Raw genomic sequence first — 17,814 nt, 5'->3', positions numbered from 1 at the left:
CTGTAATAATAATAATAATAATAATAATAATAATAATAATAATAATAATAATAATAATATATAGCTCATACTGTATTATCTTTGTAAAATGTAGCAAACAAAAAATGTAATGGAATGCTACATTAAGCAGAAATGAGACTTTATTCAATGCAAAAACTGAAATTACTTTCACATTAAAAAATCCTTTTCATTGAATCTGTATGAAAGTACACCTGAGAATGAAGACCATGCCTACCTAAAAAGGAATAACAACAAGAAAGGTTTAAGCTGTCCATCCCATGTTTCATTCATCAGTGGCTTCCATAAACTGAATCCAGAATAGTTAACATGGAAATTATACACAACATAAATAGGGAGGGTTAACCTGGTGTTGTCATAGAGTGTACATGGAAAGGCTTAGGCTAAGAGTCATTTCAGTTTTCAAGAACATTCTATTCTTGGGAGAGACATGGAAGCTGCCTTTGCTAACCTTTGCTTGTTTCCTGGTTATCAAACTGACCTTCTTGTATATGTGCTTTCCGCCACTAATCCAGAAAAAGAAAGCAGATATGTCTTTGGATTTTACTTTGAGTGAGAAATTACAGAAGTCATCATAATAGCAAGACAATGAGCATTTCTAAAAGGAGGTCAGATATGGCAGCCTCCATGTTTCTCTTAGGAAAGGCTTACTTTAAAGCCCATCTATGGTTTAAAGAGAGAAAACAAATCTCCACTTGCAGTGGGGCCATTCCTCACACTGGAAAGGTTAACTGGTAATATAGGTCTAGCAGTATTGTGAGGAGGACATTTAGTTACCTGATCTCCACTCCCCTAGCGATCACCTCTCTCCCCTCCACCCTCTACATCCTTATGTCTATCAGGCCCTGCATTAGACATGATGACGTCAGAGGGTCTACAACCGCTGGGGCAGAGGCTGCAGCCACCAATCCTGCATTGCGCATGTGCAGGGAAGTGGATCCATAACATTCACAGCCGAGGCAAAAATTAGCACACGTATGTCTGTACGGGGAAGCTACTGGCTTTACAGTGCACAGGTGCTTGCGCGTTCAGATGACACCGGAAGTGACATGCGGGTTTAGATTTCTAACAGGTTCAGGATCCTACCAGAAACCTGCGGCCCAGTTCCCAACAGGCCATGGACCAGTATCGGCCACGGCCCAGGGGTTGGGGACCCCTGCTTTAACTGCCTCCGGGCCGGCCGAAGTAGAAAAACGGCCGGCCCGGAGCTCTCTAGATCTGAGCGGGCGTCTCTAGACGTCCGCTCAGACACGCCCCCTCGCGTCACCTGGTCTTGAAGTGGTTAAAGAATACCCCTAGACATAAACGAGTAGCTAATGCTTGCAGTGCAGGGGGTAGCCCAGCTGCAAGAAGAACTTTTTTTTAACTGAAGCCAGGCTTTAAGTGAAAGTAAATATCACACTCACAACACAGGCAATATTTCGAGAAATCCTCAGTAAAAAGCAGTACATAAGATAAGGTACCTGTGAAATGTAATTCCTTTTTCTCTTGCCTCAAGAGTATACCTTGATTTGCATCCTGAGGCAGCACAGGATACCGGCATCTTGATGCTGTCTGCTGGGGGGGAAAAAAAAAAATCTTAGACTTGCAATGTGAATGAGTGTTGGAATTTTCTCAAGGAAGCAATGAAAGATGCAGAAGGAACCTCTACACGCTTGCCCTTTATACCTGTAAGCACCTTCATTTTATTTAGGTGACACGGTTACTACAAACATTTAATGCATGTTGCATCCATGACACCGACATCATATTTTATAAAAGCTGTTCAGTTTCAGATTCAGATGCCCCCATATGACAGCACTGACCCTGATTACTGGCCACTTAGATACTAAACATGTGGTTCTCAGAGGCAGGGGACAAGTACATGTACAGATACTTTTCCAGCTCAAAGACTACACTAGAGAAAAATGTAAAAGTTAGGCGGCAGCTGTCATTTGTAAGGCGCACACAGCGCTCCTGGGATTTGTACATCTCTGTTTTAATGTATGATTTTGTTATAAATAAAGGGATGCACAGATACCAGTTTTGCGAGTACAAGTACTGATACTTGTCCAAGTACTTACATGAGAATAAACAAAAATGTATCAGTACTCGTACTTGTGACAGTTTTTCTAAAACAATAATCGACTGATGATTTCAGGACAGTGGTGGAGTGCCAGAGCCAGATCCCAGCTGCATGAATCTTCTCATGAAAATGCCAAGTATCGGCATTGGTACTCGAAAAGTATCGGTGCATCCCTAATTAATGTAATAGCCAGTGTAAGTATAGCAATTGTAAGCAATAACTTCAGTGGCAGATCGTGGCAATGTCCTAGAAAATGTAAGCCCCAATTTTTCATTCCATGGTGTCCCTATATGTAATATGTATATGTAACCAGATCACCTAATTCTAAAGCTGCCAACACTATAAGTACCATATACTTATATGAAATAAAACATCTAACAACGCGCGGAACTGATGATGTCATTACGCTGGGTGGGATCTAGACAAAGAGACGGGGGTATTAGTATCCCCAGCGCACTCTTAGGACAGGAAAGGAGTGATTTAGATTCTTATGCCTTTCATTGTGTGCATGGGATAGTGGACTATTAAATGTAAAATGTTTAAGTTTTAATAAAAAATAGGATTTTACATGTTGACTATGGTCTACTCTTCTTCTCTTTGAGCTGAATCTTATGCTACATTGCCATGGGGGAGATAAGGAGGAACTTGAGCGGCTGTCATATAGCATAGGTGCATTTGACCTGATTTATAATAGAGAAGGTTCACCGTAGGAGGTGAGGAGCTTTCCAATTAAGGGTGGAGCAGTGCTAAATGCACGGATGTGAATAATAAAGAAAAAGTGTCCAGAAAGTGGGAGAAAAAAAAAGGACATTTATTTTTGTAATTATTTTTTTTAGCAGTGACTACTTTACAACACACACATTGGGGTACACAATTAACCACCCTCCAGAAGGAAGGACTGTGTCAGCACCAATTCAGAGATGATTTGAGGATCTACAGCTGAGTGATACACAAATAAGATACATTTTTGTAAATAGTTGAGGTACCTGAATGCATTTTTAAGGTTTAACGCCTGAGTTTAGTGTCACTTTAAATGTGACGGCTGCATTAGTTTTCTTTTGTTTTTTTAGACTTTTTCCTCTTTATTCTCACCTGGTGATCCAGCCAGTAACATATGTACCATGTTAAGCTAGATATACACTATGAGAATTTCAGATGGTTCTTCACTCTTTTGGCCAGGAACCCTCAATCAAGTGACAACCAGCTGCAAGCTCCACTCAGGCATTCAGACAGCGGCTGGCGGCCCCTGTCAGAATACAAAGGAAACAGCGGGGAACTCCTTGATCAATGCTCATTAGCGTGGATGGAGGAATCTGTTCTATTTTTGAAGGAAAAAAATAGAACAGTGTATGGGCAGCTTCAGCGTGGCTCCACTCATTGTAGGAGCAATGAGCTTTCCTAGGACAGCAGCAGTGTCACCCTGTGGGAAGGATGGTGTTAGGAGGCAGTAGTAGATCTAGATGGACTTTGGAATAAAGCTTTTACATTAATGAATGGAAGCGGACCATTGTAAGCGCCCCCGTCACTGACAGCTTTGAATGGAGGAACCCAGCTCACACCAAGACCATGTACTTTACTAATTGTCATGGTCGCCCCTCCTCACTACACTATGTACACCACTCTGGCAATGGTGTATATTTTACAACTGTTTTTACATTAGAACCTTGGGGCAAGAGCTTTATTGTTTTGACATTAAAACAAACAGTTGCAAAACACTTTTAACGTGCAGTACAATACTTTGTTAGTTTTGTCACATGGAATATGCACCAATATTTACACCACATAACTGACCTATTTCCGATTTGTTAATTCCTCCCTCTGTGTGTACATTTTATGAGGGTTCTGGCTCCATCCTCCCTTCCCTATGATCAGAATGTACACAAAGGTCATGGGACCCTCCCTGCCACTTCTCCAATGTACATCATACAAGTGCACATACTGACACCGATCTCATTTCGACTCCAGTCGATGTTGTACTAGTTAGATGTCACACATTACTATTTCATGGAGTTCTAGTATAGAAACAGCCTGCGACTCCCCTCGCTTGACACTCACCATCCAATCTCAATACACATGACAAAACGAACCGTCATCAATCATTTTCAAGACAAATCGGATGAGAGATTCGAGACACTTACCAACCAAAAGATGGCCGCCACACTACGCGTACTGGGAGGGCAGCTTGCCCTAACACACCCGTCTTCACTGCTTCTTGCCAGCAGCAAACATGGCGCTCGTGACGTCACCACGGCCAGTTAGGTCGCAAAGGAAGCTCCGGGAAAGCCCATTGTTCTCAGTAATACTAGGCGCTTATACACGGTATATTTTCCTTCAATACATGCCGTTTGCACCTTTCGGGAGGTAGCTGCTCCTTTACACTTCCAAATGGAATGGCAGATAGGACTGGCGCCAAGCGTCATGACGTCCCGGTGTGGGGGCGGGGCTACCACGAAGAGTTGGCGGGTAATCTGGTTCGGTCTGTGTAGGTTGTTATTGGAGATTCGGGAAGGGACGCCGTGCAGCTGACATCTTCTGTATACGCGGCCTACCGAGCTGCTCGCAGAGTCCGGGCCTGTGAAAGCACTGCTAACGAGGTAAGCAGAATGTATACACCACATACCTGTAGAGGAGGTTTGCGGGGTCCGGTGCACCTATGCAGTAAATGTGACCATACATGTCACAGTGTGGGGAATTTCTCAAAACTGGAGAAGCTGTGCACGGCAACCAGTCAGCTTCTATCTCCTTATTTTCACATCTCAACTGAGCAAACTGAAGAGAGATGCTGATTGGTTGCCATGGGTAACGGCTCCAGTTTTGATCAATTCCCCCAGTGTTTCTACCATCTACTTTAGATCTACTTTAGATCTACTATCAGCTATGTAGTACAAGGACCTGTCTGATCTGATGCTAAGTGAATTAATATTTTAGGGTTGTCTTTTTATTATATAGTTTTGATAAATTTAAAGGAGATTGCCCAATCAGATTGTATAGTATATAGCCAGATTAAGGCTTGTGGCAGACGGGTGACTGTCACTGGTAACTTAAAATCTCCAACAACAGGATCACTAAGGATATGTTCACACCAGCAGCTGGTGTTCCCGGACAGTCCTAAGGTGCTTGGTCAAGCCACATAACACTGTTCTTTTTTTTTTTTCTGCTAGAACTTTATTGAAATGTCACAAGTGACATTTCATTCAGTTCTATAGCCTTGCTGTAATGCAGTTGTGCTTAAAAAAAGTGCTGTTTGCTGTACTTTTTTTTTCAAGCGCACACCACTGGAACGTAGTGGAATAGATGCACTCTTTTTTTTTTGCACCCACAATGCTTGGAATTGTGGGCGGAATGTGCATTTGGGGTGCCATGTGTTAAGCGCACAGCTTTGGTGTGAACGGGCTCTCGAATATATGACAGGGTGACAGTGGCTGTATGAATACATGTGGTTTGGGGTAGATGACTGTCTCTAGACACGGGATAGATGTACAATAACATGCGGCCTGCTGCAGACAGATTTGAATTGGGTTCACACCAATCCTCATATCTACTAAACTTGGTATTCTCAACCTTTTTTAGGCTTTTATGTGTATCTTATAATATCTATTTTGAAGTAGAAGAAGAAGAAAAAAAATGAACTCCTCAAAAGAAAAACCAGTTTGGTTGGGAGGATTCCCAGGCATCTTCTCTGCACGCCTCGGCCTATTAGATATTGGTTATAGAAATGTATGGCGCTGTTCTGCAGATGAAAGAAACATTGTAGTCCGCACTTTAAATTTTGTTCCAATATCTGCTTTTTTTTTTTATCCACTCGATGGCAGAAAGCCCAGCTAACACTCAATAAAGTGTGGTTGCCATCCTTCGGCATCCATACGGTTAAACGGGATAAATTTGCAGCAAAAGGTGTCCCTCACTAAGGACTTCATAATGTCCTTTTTGTAAAAATAGCTCGTATTTGCACATAAATAAAGCAACAGCATGGCACGCACCCTTAAAGGGTAATGTTTCGAGCTCACACCAGCTCTTTTGCAAGTGGGACAAGTTGTTAGCTTGAAAAAGAGCTGCTGAGCGCTCAGAATGTCACCATTTTCCCATGCTGCTGTGTGTAAAATAAAAGCTTTTCCTTTACACAGCGTCTTTTGAAGTCATTGGTGAGAGACACTTTTGCTGCTATGCCAGCCTTTTTAGTCACAGTAATATTTCATATATTGGCTCACGCAGGGTCTCTCTCAGGCAATTGTCACAGTTCCCTATTAACAGGGACCCTGTTTCGGCCAAAAACATCACCTCGGGGTCAGGCTGCATTGGACCGGGATGGCAGTGGACTGTTCCTGCATAATGTGTTCCATTTGTAGTCTCCATTAGGGGCTGAGTGACAACACATGTAGTGTAGTGGTGAATCATCTGCACCTCCCATACAGTGTACAGACCCATTCAATAATCGTCGTGGTGCTCGGAGTGATGACACGGATGGTGCCGCGTCTTGTAACAGCAAATGTAGAAATCACCTGCACTCCAAAATGTGAAATATTACTGCTTTAATCAGCACATTGTATGACGCATGTCACAGCCAATGTCTGTCGCCCTGAGGAAGGGACCCTGCGTGGCCCCGAAATGTTGGCTGTATGATGCATGTGACAAAATGTGCTGATTAAAGCAGTAATACTTCACACTTTGGAGTAGAGTGCTGGTGGTTTCTATTTTTTTTTTTGAGTGACCACACAAGATAACAATTGTGAGACAGGGGCAGAGCCTTGCCACTCTACAACAGGCAGTGCCTGAACAAAGACTTTCATGGCAGGATCACCAGGTATTGTTTTAATGAAAGCTGCAGATTAATACAAGTCACACTGGCAACCAGTAAAGTGAACCTCGTATAAAAATGTGCAGGCGATGGAAGGCTCGCGGATAAACAGACCTTAAGCACAGAAAAAAATGTTCCCATATTAGATTTTACTTCCTGTCTGATCACATTATATCACCAGAACATAAAGTTAGTGTAAATCTCCCTAACAAGGCCTCATACAGAGCTTCTAACCCTTACTCGTGCTATCCAAAACCAAGAGTCACTTTACTATATATTTTATTTCTGCATTCCCATTACTGAAATATTTTTCCTTTTTTATATTCAGACATCACACTTGGTGAAGGACCTGCCTTGAGAATAATGGAAGGTGAGCTATCTTTTTAAACTTCATCAAATATTTGAAGTTAATTAGTTATTTCTGAATTAGCGAAGGGTTGGCGGGTTGATGTGAAGAACATCAATATTAGATTGAGGGCACATTCACAAATCTGAGCTTTATAAATCACAGGGGATGAAGTGGCATGGCAGCTGTTTCCTTGTTTGTGTAAACGAGTGGTTTCTAACAGCTTAGGAACACCGGCTGGTTGTTTACACTGGAGGGCGGACATCCTGCTCAGATTGTTTTCTTAGAAAAAAAACACCTGTGTTGTAAACTTTGAAAATGTATTTCTCCACAATCCTTATAGATACAGAGATGAATGAGGTTTGTTTTATTAATTTTACTGATTGTTAAGGATAGGTAAGTACTACAGATGGGCTCCTCTACAGCAGTCGTGGTGACTGGCATTTTTTCTGTACTGGATCAATACTAATCATCGCAAGGGCACACACAGTAAACAATTGCACACTGCCCTGCTTTGCACAGACCTAAATGGATTGCACACTGCAAATAAAGTTATTAAAAAAAAAAAGTAAATAGTGCCTTCAATACACACTGAACCTTATAGCATGCACCTGCTGTGAACCTTAGTGTGCAGACCTGGTAAAAACCAAAGTTTAAGTGGGTGTCAGCACTATCATTCCAACAAGATCCCAGTGAATGCTGAGTATCCCAAATCTCCAAAAATGATGCTACAGCACAGTGTAAAAGCATCATCTTGGAAGGTTTGGGGATACTCTGCATTCACTGGGATCTTAATGGAAGGATATCACTCTTACCAAGGCTCATATAACCTTGCCTAATACACAGGGCACACCATTATGCATGCACCAATCAATAAATGATCTCCTAACCTCTACTTCTCACTTATGATCCACTATCTATCCACCCAGTATAATGGGTGGCCTCACTAACCAAAGGTGAGGGGCAGAAGGCTGACCTGTGCTTGACCACAAAGCATTGTCAAGATCTGCACAATAAGGAGCCCTGCTCGTGAGTGCATGTTTTTCACATCTGTTGCCAGATTAATAGTTTTTAAAGTGACTACAGGTTCACTGGATGGCTTGGATTGAAAGCTGTTCATGATGCCCCAGTTCTGCGCTTATGCACGCTAATTGTTGCTTTACACCAGGGGTAGCAAACCTCCGGCCCTCCAGCTGTGGTGGAACTACAAATCCCATGAGGCATTGCAAGATTCTCACAGCCACGACTCCCGAAGAGAGATGCATCATGGGATTTGTAGTTTCACCACAGCTGGAGGGCCGGAGGTTTGCTACCCCTGCTTTACACTATAGCTGATAATGCAGACTCCAATAATGACACACTACTGTAGTTCTACACCTAATCTACAATTGCTGTCCTGTGTAGTGAATGATTCCTACAGATGGTCAGCTCGGATGCTAAAGCTGGCTATGCACTCTTTTATTGTTCAACCTGTGGGCTGAATGAAAATGATACAACGGATTACTCCATCCACGCTAAACAGCATGGATGGACGAATCACCCGCTGGGCTATTGTATTCTGACAGCAGCGGGTGTGACAATGTCAGGATAGCCAAATGGTGAAAGCAGCCAACTGGCTCCTTCGATTTTCGCATAGAAGGATCCTAATAGGTGCCGACAGGGCCACCCACTTAATTCATTTTGGGTGGCTCATCCAGAACCTGTTGAAATTCATACAGTGTATGGCCAGCTTTACAGTGTGGGGTTTTCAGATATAGGCACACTTTTACATGGGCAAGTGATTTGCAGATCCTTCAGCTTGACCTCGTATTCAGTACTTTTACATCCAGAAATGTAGCCAGCTGGATGCAGTAAAATTTGTCATTGTAGATTTCAGTTTGTCACAAAACTTTTATGGTGTGTGTGTGTGTGTATAAGTTTAGATATGATTTCCTTAAAGTGACCTTAAACCCTCAGATTTTTTAACATAAACCAATACTGTAATGTGTGCCTTACTGTAATCCATGGTAGTTTCCCTTCTCTTTCCTGCTCTTCCTTTTTAAATCTGTATCTGTTCTCATGCTGGGCAGAACTTCTGTTTTGCAGCAGACTGCCTTGTCTCTGAAATGGATACATGGTGTCTGTGTGAAGGTTCACAACCTGAGCCAGCACTACAGGAAGAGGCACTCAGCTGCAAAGGGAAGTTCTCCCCAAGCATGAGAAGACATGAGGATTTAAATGGAAGAGCAGCAAAGAGAAGGGAAACTACCATGGATTACAGTAAGGCACACATTACAGTATTGGTTTATGTTAAAGAATCTGAGGGTTTAATGTCACTTTAAGAACACGGCTAATTAACTCAAACAAATCTCTTGTTTTAAACTGCAATGGTCACAGTAGCGGTCCTGTGAATGTTCTCTGTGCATCTCACCAGATAACACTGACCTGGATCTTTTGACTTCCTTGCTGGAGGAAAATGAAGCTGCTGAAAGCAGCGGTTCACACCTCTCTGATGCTTCACACGAGCCTGATGCATTTGACGAATTATTTGATGGCAACGAAGAAGGGTCTTACCATGAAAGTGACAGTGGAGCTGAAGAACGGGACACCGAGGTGCAAGAAGATTTTAATACACTGTTTGGTGATATTGATGATCTTGAAGATGATCTACCTCCTCTTCCAAACAATACACAAACCCCTTCACCCACTCAGGAAAAATCTAAAAAGGAACTGGAAGGTAGGTGTTACTTATTTACAAAAGCGCATTTGTTTTAAGGTGAGCTTTATTTCTTTTCATGCAGACCTCACCAAAATGTGCATCTGGAGTGTAGAATTTATGATATTACAGTATATACTCGAGTATAAGCCGTCCCGAATATAAGCCGAGGTACCTAATTTTACCACAAAAAACTGGGAAAAAGTATTGACTTGAATATAAGCCGAGGGTTGCAAATGAGGCAGCTACTGGTAGATAGATACCAATAAAATTACATTAATATTTATTTAAAAGAAAATATGCCCTTAGTTCTTGTCTTTTTATTTTGCAGGGGTTAGTGGGGAGTAAGGTGATGTTCCCTATAGGGCTGCAACTAATGATTATTTTCACAATCGATTAGTTGGCCGATTCTTTTTTCAATTAATGGGATACAAAAATGTAATGACTACCACCCTTCATTTAAAATAAAATACACAAATGCAGTGTTACAAGCCTACAGTTTACTTCAGAATAAAACTGCATGCACAATTTTTTTGGCGCTTAAATAGTTTCAGCCAGGGAATGACAGCTGCCAGTGGCAAGAGTCCACAGATGGCAGCTGAATGTACATACAGCAGGTAGTGGGCGGGTGCAATAGCCAGCCTGCTATTGGCCATTTCAATTTGCAATAACCAATAGCAGACTGGCTATTGCACTCACCCACTGCTTGCTGTGCCCTCCTCCCAGCATGGAAGAAAGAGCTAGGGGATCCAACCGACTAATCAATAATGAGAATAGTTGACAACTATTCTCATAGTCAATTATTATCAATTTAGTTGGTTGCAGCCCTAATTCCCTATGCTTTCTCCTTTCTGTAAAAAGCCTGTTGTAAACAGAGCTCCATTGGGAAAATAAACTTCCATTATTATTATAGACCACTGTACAGTTTAGAAATGTGAGATTTTTGTAGACCTGCAAAAGCAAATATACACGTTGCTGACAATTTTGCTGCCCCCTGATTTTTATTTCTACCATTTTGCTTGAGACTGCAATTGGGCTTTAAGTTATTAAAGGAGAGCTATGAGGTGAGTGCTTTTCACTCACCTCATAGCTCTAGCCGACCTGTGACAATGAGACTGTCACAGGTCGTCTCAGTGGATCGGGAAGTGAGCGAACACATAACGGCGTTCGCTCACTTCTCGATCCTGTCACGGCTCTCTGCCGTGACAGGGGAGGGGCTGGATTCCCCCCTCCCGTGCTCCGATCCTCCAGCGCTGACTGGCGGAACGGGTGGGGGCGGGTACAGCTGGCTCTGCCTCTAGATAGGCAGAGCCAGCTGTCACTTACGCAGCTAGGCGGATCCAGACATAATTGTCGGGATCTGATTCAGCTGCGGCGTCTCGGTATACCGCGAGCTGTAGCTCACGAGGTATACTGCGGCGTCTCAGTATACCGCGAGCTGTAGCTCGCAGTATACTGAGCTTAGGGTGACGGGAGGACACTAGTTTGTGTCCTTCCGTTACCCTAAGGAGAACTATGGGGAAAAGCCTTAACCCCATAGTTCTCCTTTTTTTTAAAGAAAATCTCAAATTACTAATAAACATCAGCGTTCTTTATCATAATGCCTGATGTAGGTGATGATATGTATTTCCAAAGCGTATATTTGAGTAACCTAGATGAGCCAATAAAGTGCTTCACTGAAATGCCAGTCTGTCTGTATGGGCTTACTCTACTTTCCTTTCATACTTCAAAAAACATACTGTAAGGTTTGCTGACTTCTAACATGGACTGTGTATGTATGATGAAAGCATATTTGAGGTCAGTGACTGATGTGACAGCAGTAAAGAGCCATGCAGTTCCCCTAACCTTGACTAGTGATGGTGACATACATCTCTCTCTTAGAGGAACTGAGAAAGATGCAGGAACAGATGAAGAAGCTGCAGGAACAGCTTCAGCATACAGAGATTGCTCAGTCACCAAGCTCTACATTGCCTCGGAAACCGCCAACCAGCAACATGAGGATAGCAGGTAATTGGTGCAGTTTAATTTGAGTTTTTGATTATCTATTTTTATAGGAATGTAAGGTCTAATACATTACAATATTGTGTTATACAGTGTATAGGTGCTGGATTGGTTTGTAAACGGGCAGAAGAGGCACAACTGTCATTGTTGGGTTTTGCTACTTTATCTTGTATACAACTTTCCAATTTATAGACAAAATTCTGTACACTCCTCTTGAATAGCTACTCATCCACTCACTTGTCTCTCATCTCAACTATTGCAACTCCCTCCTCATTGGCCTACCTCTACACAGTCTATCCCCCTTCAGTCTATTATGAACATTTTTCTTCTTATCCCATTGACACCGCTGACGAGCGCTATGCAGTCTATGGGCGGCCATTCTGTTTTCATACATACGTGTTCCAAACCTAGTTGACTTCAGTGCTTCTGCATATTGTCAACCTATAGATGGGCTTTACACTGAATTAACCACTGATGTGTGGGAGGAGTGGTGCAGGACTAGAAAGAGATGGAGGCACTGCAGCAAATTTCCCTTGTAATGCTGTGATTTTGTTTTTAGTACTTTTAAATGCTGCTGTTTAGTTGATATAAAATATTTTGTGCTCCCATTAAAACTAGTTCTTTTTATTTGCTTTGTAGCACCAAAATCACAATGCGGTCCTTTGAAGGAGAGGAATGTTAAAGCTATGCAGGAGTCCAGTACATTTGCTGATCAACTTGTCAGCCCATCTACCTCAAATAGAAAACACCAGGAAACTGCTAAAAGAAAGCTTCCAATGTCCGGTAACAATATGCACTTTTACACTGAGTTGTGTCTTTTCCCAGAATTCTAATTATATTTGTCCTAATGCTTGTCTTTTTTTTTTTTTTTTTCCTTTTGGTTTGTTTACCTGCAGAGAATAATAGCCCTCCTCAGAAGAAAATTCCACAATTATCTAAGGTTGGTAAACCTAGCCCTGCAGCAGTAGCGTCATCTCAGCCCGCTCCCAGCAAACCCACTACCAGCCAACAGATGTCTGTGGAAAAATTCTCTGGACTACGGCTCAGGTATAAGAGATTAGGAAACGGGACAAAGTTTTGGCTTTTTCTTTGCCACTAATTTCCCTTAACCTGGGAAATATGACTCTTGGTATATCTAAACGAGACATTGCCCTTTTTGAAATGAAAAAAGAAATTGAGGACAGAGTCTTCAATATTTTTCTGCAGGCTCGGCACTAAATGAATGGAAAGCACTCGGTACAGAGGTTTGCCATTCATTCACAAACTGGTGATATTGAGTGCTACTACCCATTCAGAAACTCGTGAATTAACAGGAAGTGATGTAAAGCCCTTCCTGTTCATTTATAACTGTGAAGTACTATGTGTCCCCAGTTGTTTAGAAACACTGGTGTGATCAGCTGATCACTCCAGTGTTTGCTCTGGACACAGAGGATCAGTAAATATGACAGATATTTACCCCGATCCTCCGCTCTGTCACACACAGAAACTGAAAGGATGACCGCATCTTTGCTCTCCTCCCCACTCAGCTGCGGCTCCTCTTTCCATCCTGTGGAAAGTGACAGCTCTCCCTGCTCCGCCCCCCCACACACACACACACACACTGCCTTCATCTGTCATTTTCCCCTCCAATTCCCACTGCCTCAGCCCATACAGGCAGAGGAGAGCAGCGGGGATTTGAGGAGAAACATGGAGAGGGTAGGAGGAGCTGTCGGGGGAGGGTGGGCTTAACGGCACCCAGATTTCTTGTTAATGGCTGTTGTCAGCCGCTAATGACCACTATTATTTTACAGGGGGAGACCATTCTGATATCGTTAAAGCAACCATGAGCTTAAAGCATAAGGGAGAAAGCCACCGACCTAAAGCTTACTGACGTGGCCAGCTGGAAACCGTTGTGTTCCGCTGTAAGCCGTATGTCGGTGGCAGCGAAAGGGTTAAAAGACTCAACCAATGTTTAAAATTATAGAGAGTCATGTCTAATTACCAGGCAGCCTGCGCCCCCCTTTGTGTTTATCTGAGTGTTGTACCTTTTGGACACTTAATAGTTACTGCAGAAAAATTAAGAAATGCAAATAATGACCTAATTGATCCTGGAAATTGCTGGGCACCTACTGAAAGCCTAATTTTAACATGTACAGTTGTTTGTTTTTTGTCAGATTGTGTCTTAATGGCATTTTATTTTTAATTCAGGAAACCCCGCGTGTCGTCTCTAGAAATGGAGAGGAAAATGGGTGGAAGAAAACTGATCAAACTGTTCCAATTACAAAACAAAATTGCAACAGAAAAGCTGGAGGAGCAAGATTGGGTTACATTTGGTGTAATTGTCAAGAAGGTTACCCCTCAGAGCTCTAATAATGTAAGACAAATTAATTTTTATCAGGAAATTACAACACTGAATGTGTTTGCATTTGTATAGTCTTAAGTCTGTATAATCACGATTGATTTATAGATCAATAGACTGAGTTATGTGTGTCAAGTCCAGTGTACTTTTTAGTTTTTTCCCTTTTATGATGTAAAGGTGTAAATTACCTTTTGTTCTGCTATAGTTTTTGTGGAGATTTTTCCTTTTTATTTTTAGGATATGATCATCTCGGAAACATTGAATCCCTTTTAATAGTCTGTTCTACTTCCTACTCTCTTACTACTCCTTGGTTGCCAGTCTCTTAATTTGTGCTTTAACCACTTGAAGACCGCTGTGTTTCACCCCCTTCCTGGCCAGGCCATTTTTCAGTGTTCAGCACTGCGGTACTTTGGCTGACATTTATTCCGTCATGCAACGCTGTACTGAAATGAATTTTATACCATTTTTTTTGGGGACAGATAGAGCTTTCTTTTGGTGGTATTTAATCATCACTGGGGTTTTTATTTTTTACTATATAACAAAAAAAGTACCCTAAATTTTGTAAAAAAAAAAAAACATGTTTCCCTATAAAATGTTATGAAACATTTATTTTCACCCCAATTTTTTGGTATAATATAAAAGACGTGGTCACATCGGGTAAATAGACACTAAATATGTCAACCTTTAACATTGCGCGCGCGAAATCGCAGAAAACGACTGCAACCAAACTTGGCCATAGGAGACACTTTAAACGTTTTTACCGCTCATCAGTTTAGTGTTATCAGTGATGGCCCTAAAATTATTGCTCTCACTCCGACGTTCGTGGCGATATGTAACATGTGCTGCCTAATGGGCACAATCGTCATTTTCGTACATAGGCGCACCAGATGCATGTTTGCATGTGGGGGGGGCGGGGGACTTTAAAACATTTTTTGTGTCATTTTTTTTAATTTGTGAATATTTTTTTTTAGCTTCTTTATTTTTTTAATGCTGTATTTTTTTATTTATTCAGAGGAAAGTTCTTGATTTATTGTAGCTTTTTTTTATTTTTGTTTTTCAGGGCAAAACATTCAGCATTTGGAGACTGAATGACTTGAAAAATTTAGATACATGTGTATCTCTGTTCTTGTTCGGCGATGTACACAAAGAGCACTGGAAAACAGACCAGGGAATGGTCATTGGCATTTTAAATGCTAATCCCATGAAACCAAAAGAGGGCTCAGATGAGGTAAGTTTTATCAAACAGCAGCATACATTGCTTTCCTGAGAAAACGTTGAAGTCGGACTATCTGAACCCCTTTTTTCTCTGGCATGATCTGGTTAACAAAGAAAAAACTTTCTGCGTAACTCATAAAAAGTAGACCACTAAATGAATACACCCAATTCATAGTTTTTATCAGAAAATCCACTGAAATGGACATTTAATTGTTGGCCAATTCAGGTTTCCTTTTCATTAAATGCATTTATCTTCATTATGTTTGCCATAAAACCAGTACTCTGTCTATAGGCAATCTTATTCTGGCCATGCAAGCCTTTTTAATGCTTTTTCCTCTGAAAGGCATTGCTAATATATGTATATTTAAAACTATAATTGCCCTATTATAGCTATCTTCCCCATTCACCACAGGTGTGCCTGTCTGTTGACAACCAGCAGAAGATCTTGTTAATGGGAGAAGCAATGGATCTGGGAACATGTAAAGCTCGTAAGAAGAATGGTGATGCTTGCACACAAATGGTCAACCTGGTAGGTGACCCATTTGCTCTCTTTCTGTCACTTGCTATATCATTTCCAAATCTTGCTAGGTTGCCCCTAACCACTTCATAACTAAAGGCTTTTTGATTTTGAAGTCTATACTGTATATATTTTTTTTTATATCAATTCTGTTCCACTATATAGAGCTTTACTAAAATTTCATTTTAGTATGCTTTGTCCAGATCTGAAGTTATCACTTACAAAGAGATATCGATAAGGTAGAGCGAGTCCAGGGATGGGCAAGAAAAAATAGTAGTGTCCGCAGGATTAAACATATCGGGAGGTACTAGGTAAAACTTGATATATACAGCCTCGGGGGGCAAAAGGGGGGCATGATTAAAACCTTCAACTCTTTAGCTGTCACAGATGTAAGTACTGCTTCTGTGGCAGCATGGAGCTGTAATCACACTCCAGGCTGCTATAGCAGTTTGGATGTGTGTTTACACTCCCTCTGCAGATTGTCTGTCTGGGTTATGTAGAAGTGTTTTGGGTGTCTGTAAATCTGGCCAATCATTTCTACACCCCCCATTTGTGCTATCGATCCTCTATTTGATAGCGTTAAAGGAGAACTATGGGGTCAGTGCTTTTCCCCATTGTTCTCCCGAGGGTCACGGGAGGGCACAGACTAGCGTCCTCCCGTGACCCAAAGCCCAGTATAACAGCAAAACGTTTTCCTGGCACACTCACAAGCTAGCATGTAAAAAAAAAAACCTGTCCGCTAAGGTTAAAAACAGAGGTTTGGATACACGTCTTCTGCAGAGAATGTGAAAGCCGCACAGCCGCGCCAAGGCACCTCTTATAGTGCGGTCCTAACTATCGGAGTCTCCATCTTGGAGCACATGGGGCAGAAGATAAATTGGGTGCAGGTTTGTCAGGAGGAAGCCCAACCCCCCTTAAAGACGTGTATCCAAACCTCTGTTTTTAACCTTCGTGTGAAACAAGTTTTTTTACATGCTGGCTTGTGAGTGTGCCAGGAAAACTTTTTGCTGTTTTACTGTTTAAAGCCCATTGTGTGAGCACCTTACTGTAAACTGGTGATGAATTGATGAGTGCGTTGGTCTTCTGTTTTTGGTTTCCAAAGCCCAGTATACCGCGAGCTACAGTTCAGGGTATACTGAGACTGCCGCAGTCGGGACGGATCCCGACATTACTGTCGAGATCCAGCTGCGTGAGTGACAGCTGGCTCTGCCTATCTAGAGGCAGAGCCAGCTGTACCCGCCCTCTCCCCGTCCGTTCCGCCAGTCAGCGCTGGAGGATTGGGGAGGGGGGGGAATCCCTGCGGGGAGCCGTGAGTGATAGTCACGGCTCTCTGCAGGGATAGATCGAGAAGTGAACGAGCAACGGTATGTGTTCGCTCACTTCCCGATCTATTGAGCCGACCTGTGACAGTTTCATTGTCACACGTCGGCTAGAACTGTGAGTCTGAGTGATTTTCACTCACCTCATAGTTCTCCTAAGTGTAAAAAAAAAATGTAGTGGTGTGCCTACATATGAAAGCAAAGTTTGCACCATACATGTTGGGTATGCCATTCTTTACGGTCAAGTCTAAATTCATTGACTGTACAGGCTTTTAAAGTCCCCAATAGACAATTTCAGATACCGATAAATAGGCACACAGAGTTTTGAGTCTTTGGTATCTACTCTGTGCAACCTCCTCTTTTATATTTTACAAAAACATTGGGTATTATATTGTTTGTGTGCACTAAAAGTAATTTGCATTTTTTACAGAACATTTGGGTTTGAAAATCTGTTTCACCAGCATTTGATTGTCATGGGGCTCTGCTTTCAGAAAATATATAGGGG

At 42.0% G+C, this 17,814-nt stretch overlaps 2 protein-coding genes across 2 annotated transcripts in view; one reads left to right on the top strand and one right to left on the bottom strand.

Moving 5' to 3' along the window:
• THAP9 (THAP domain containing 9) overlaps positions 1–4,275 on the bottom strand; it is a 33,395-nt gene extending 29,120 nt beyond the window's left edge. Inside the window, 2 exon segments of the mRNA XM_018553713.1 lie at positions 1,482–1,575; positions 4,222–4,275. Coding sequence (XP_018409215.1) covers positions 1,482–1,561 — 80 coding nt within the window. The 5' untranslated portion in view covers positions 1,562–1,575; positions 4,222–4,275.
• Positions 4,276–7,217: 2,942 nt separating this feature from the next.
• Positions 7,218–17,814, top strand: part of MCM10 (minichromosome maintenance 10 replication initiation factor) — a 23,861-nt gene continuing 13,264 nt past the window's right edge. The window contains exons 1-8 of the mRNA XM_018553710.1: positions 7,218–7,248; positions 9,638–9,940; positions 11,801–11,926; positions 12,560–12,703; positions 12,817–12,967; positions 14,108–14,273; positions 15,319–15,486; positions 15,886–16,002. Coding sequence (XP_018409212.1) covers positions 7,242–7,248; positions 9,638–9,940; positions 11,801–11,926; positions 12,560–12,703; positions 12,817–12,967; positions 14,108–14,273; positions 15,319–15,486; positions 15,886–16,002 — 1,182 coding nt within the window. The 5' untranslated portion in view covers positions 7,218–7,241. The remainder of the gene's footprint in view (positions 7,249–9,637; positions 9,941–11,800; positions 11,927–12,559; positions 12,704–12,816; positions 12,968–14,107; positions 14,274–15,318; positions 15,487–15,885; positions 16,003–17,814) is intronic.

The sequence above is a fragment of the Nanorana parkeri genome, unplaced genomic scaffold (genome assembly GCF_000935625.1).
Source record: "Nanorana parkeri isolate BGI_ZX_2015 unplaced genomic scaffold, ASM93562v1 scaffold128, whole genome shotgun sequence".
Taxonomy (NCBI): Eukaryota; Metazoa; Chordata; class Amphibia; order Anura; family Dicroglossidae; genus Nanorana; species Nanorana parkeri.
Note: the sequence above shows the minus strand (reverse complement) of the source record. Positions and strands in the feature narration are given on the sequence as shown.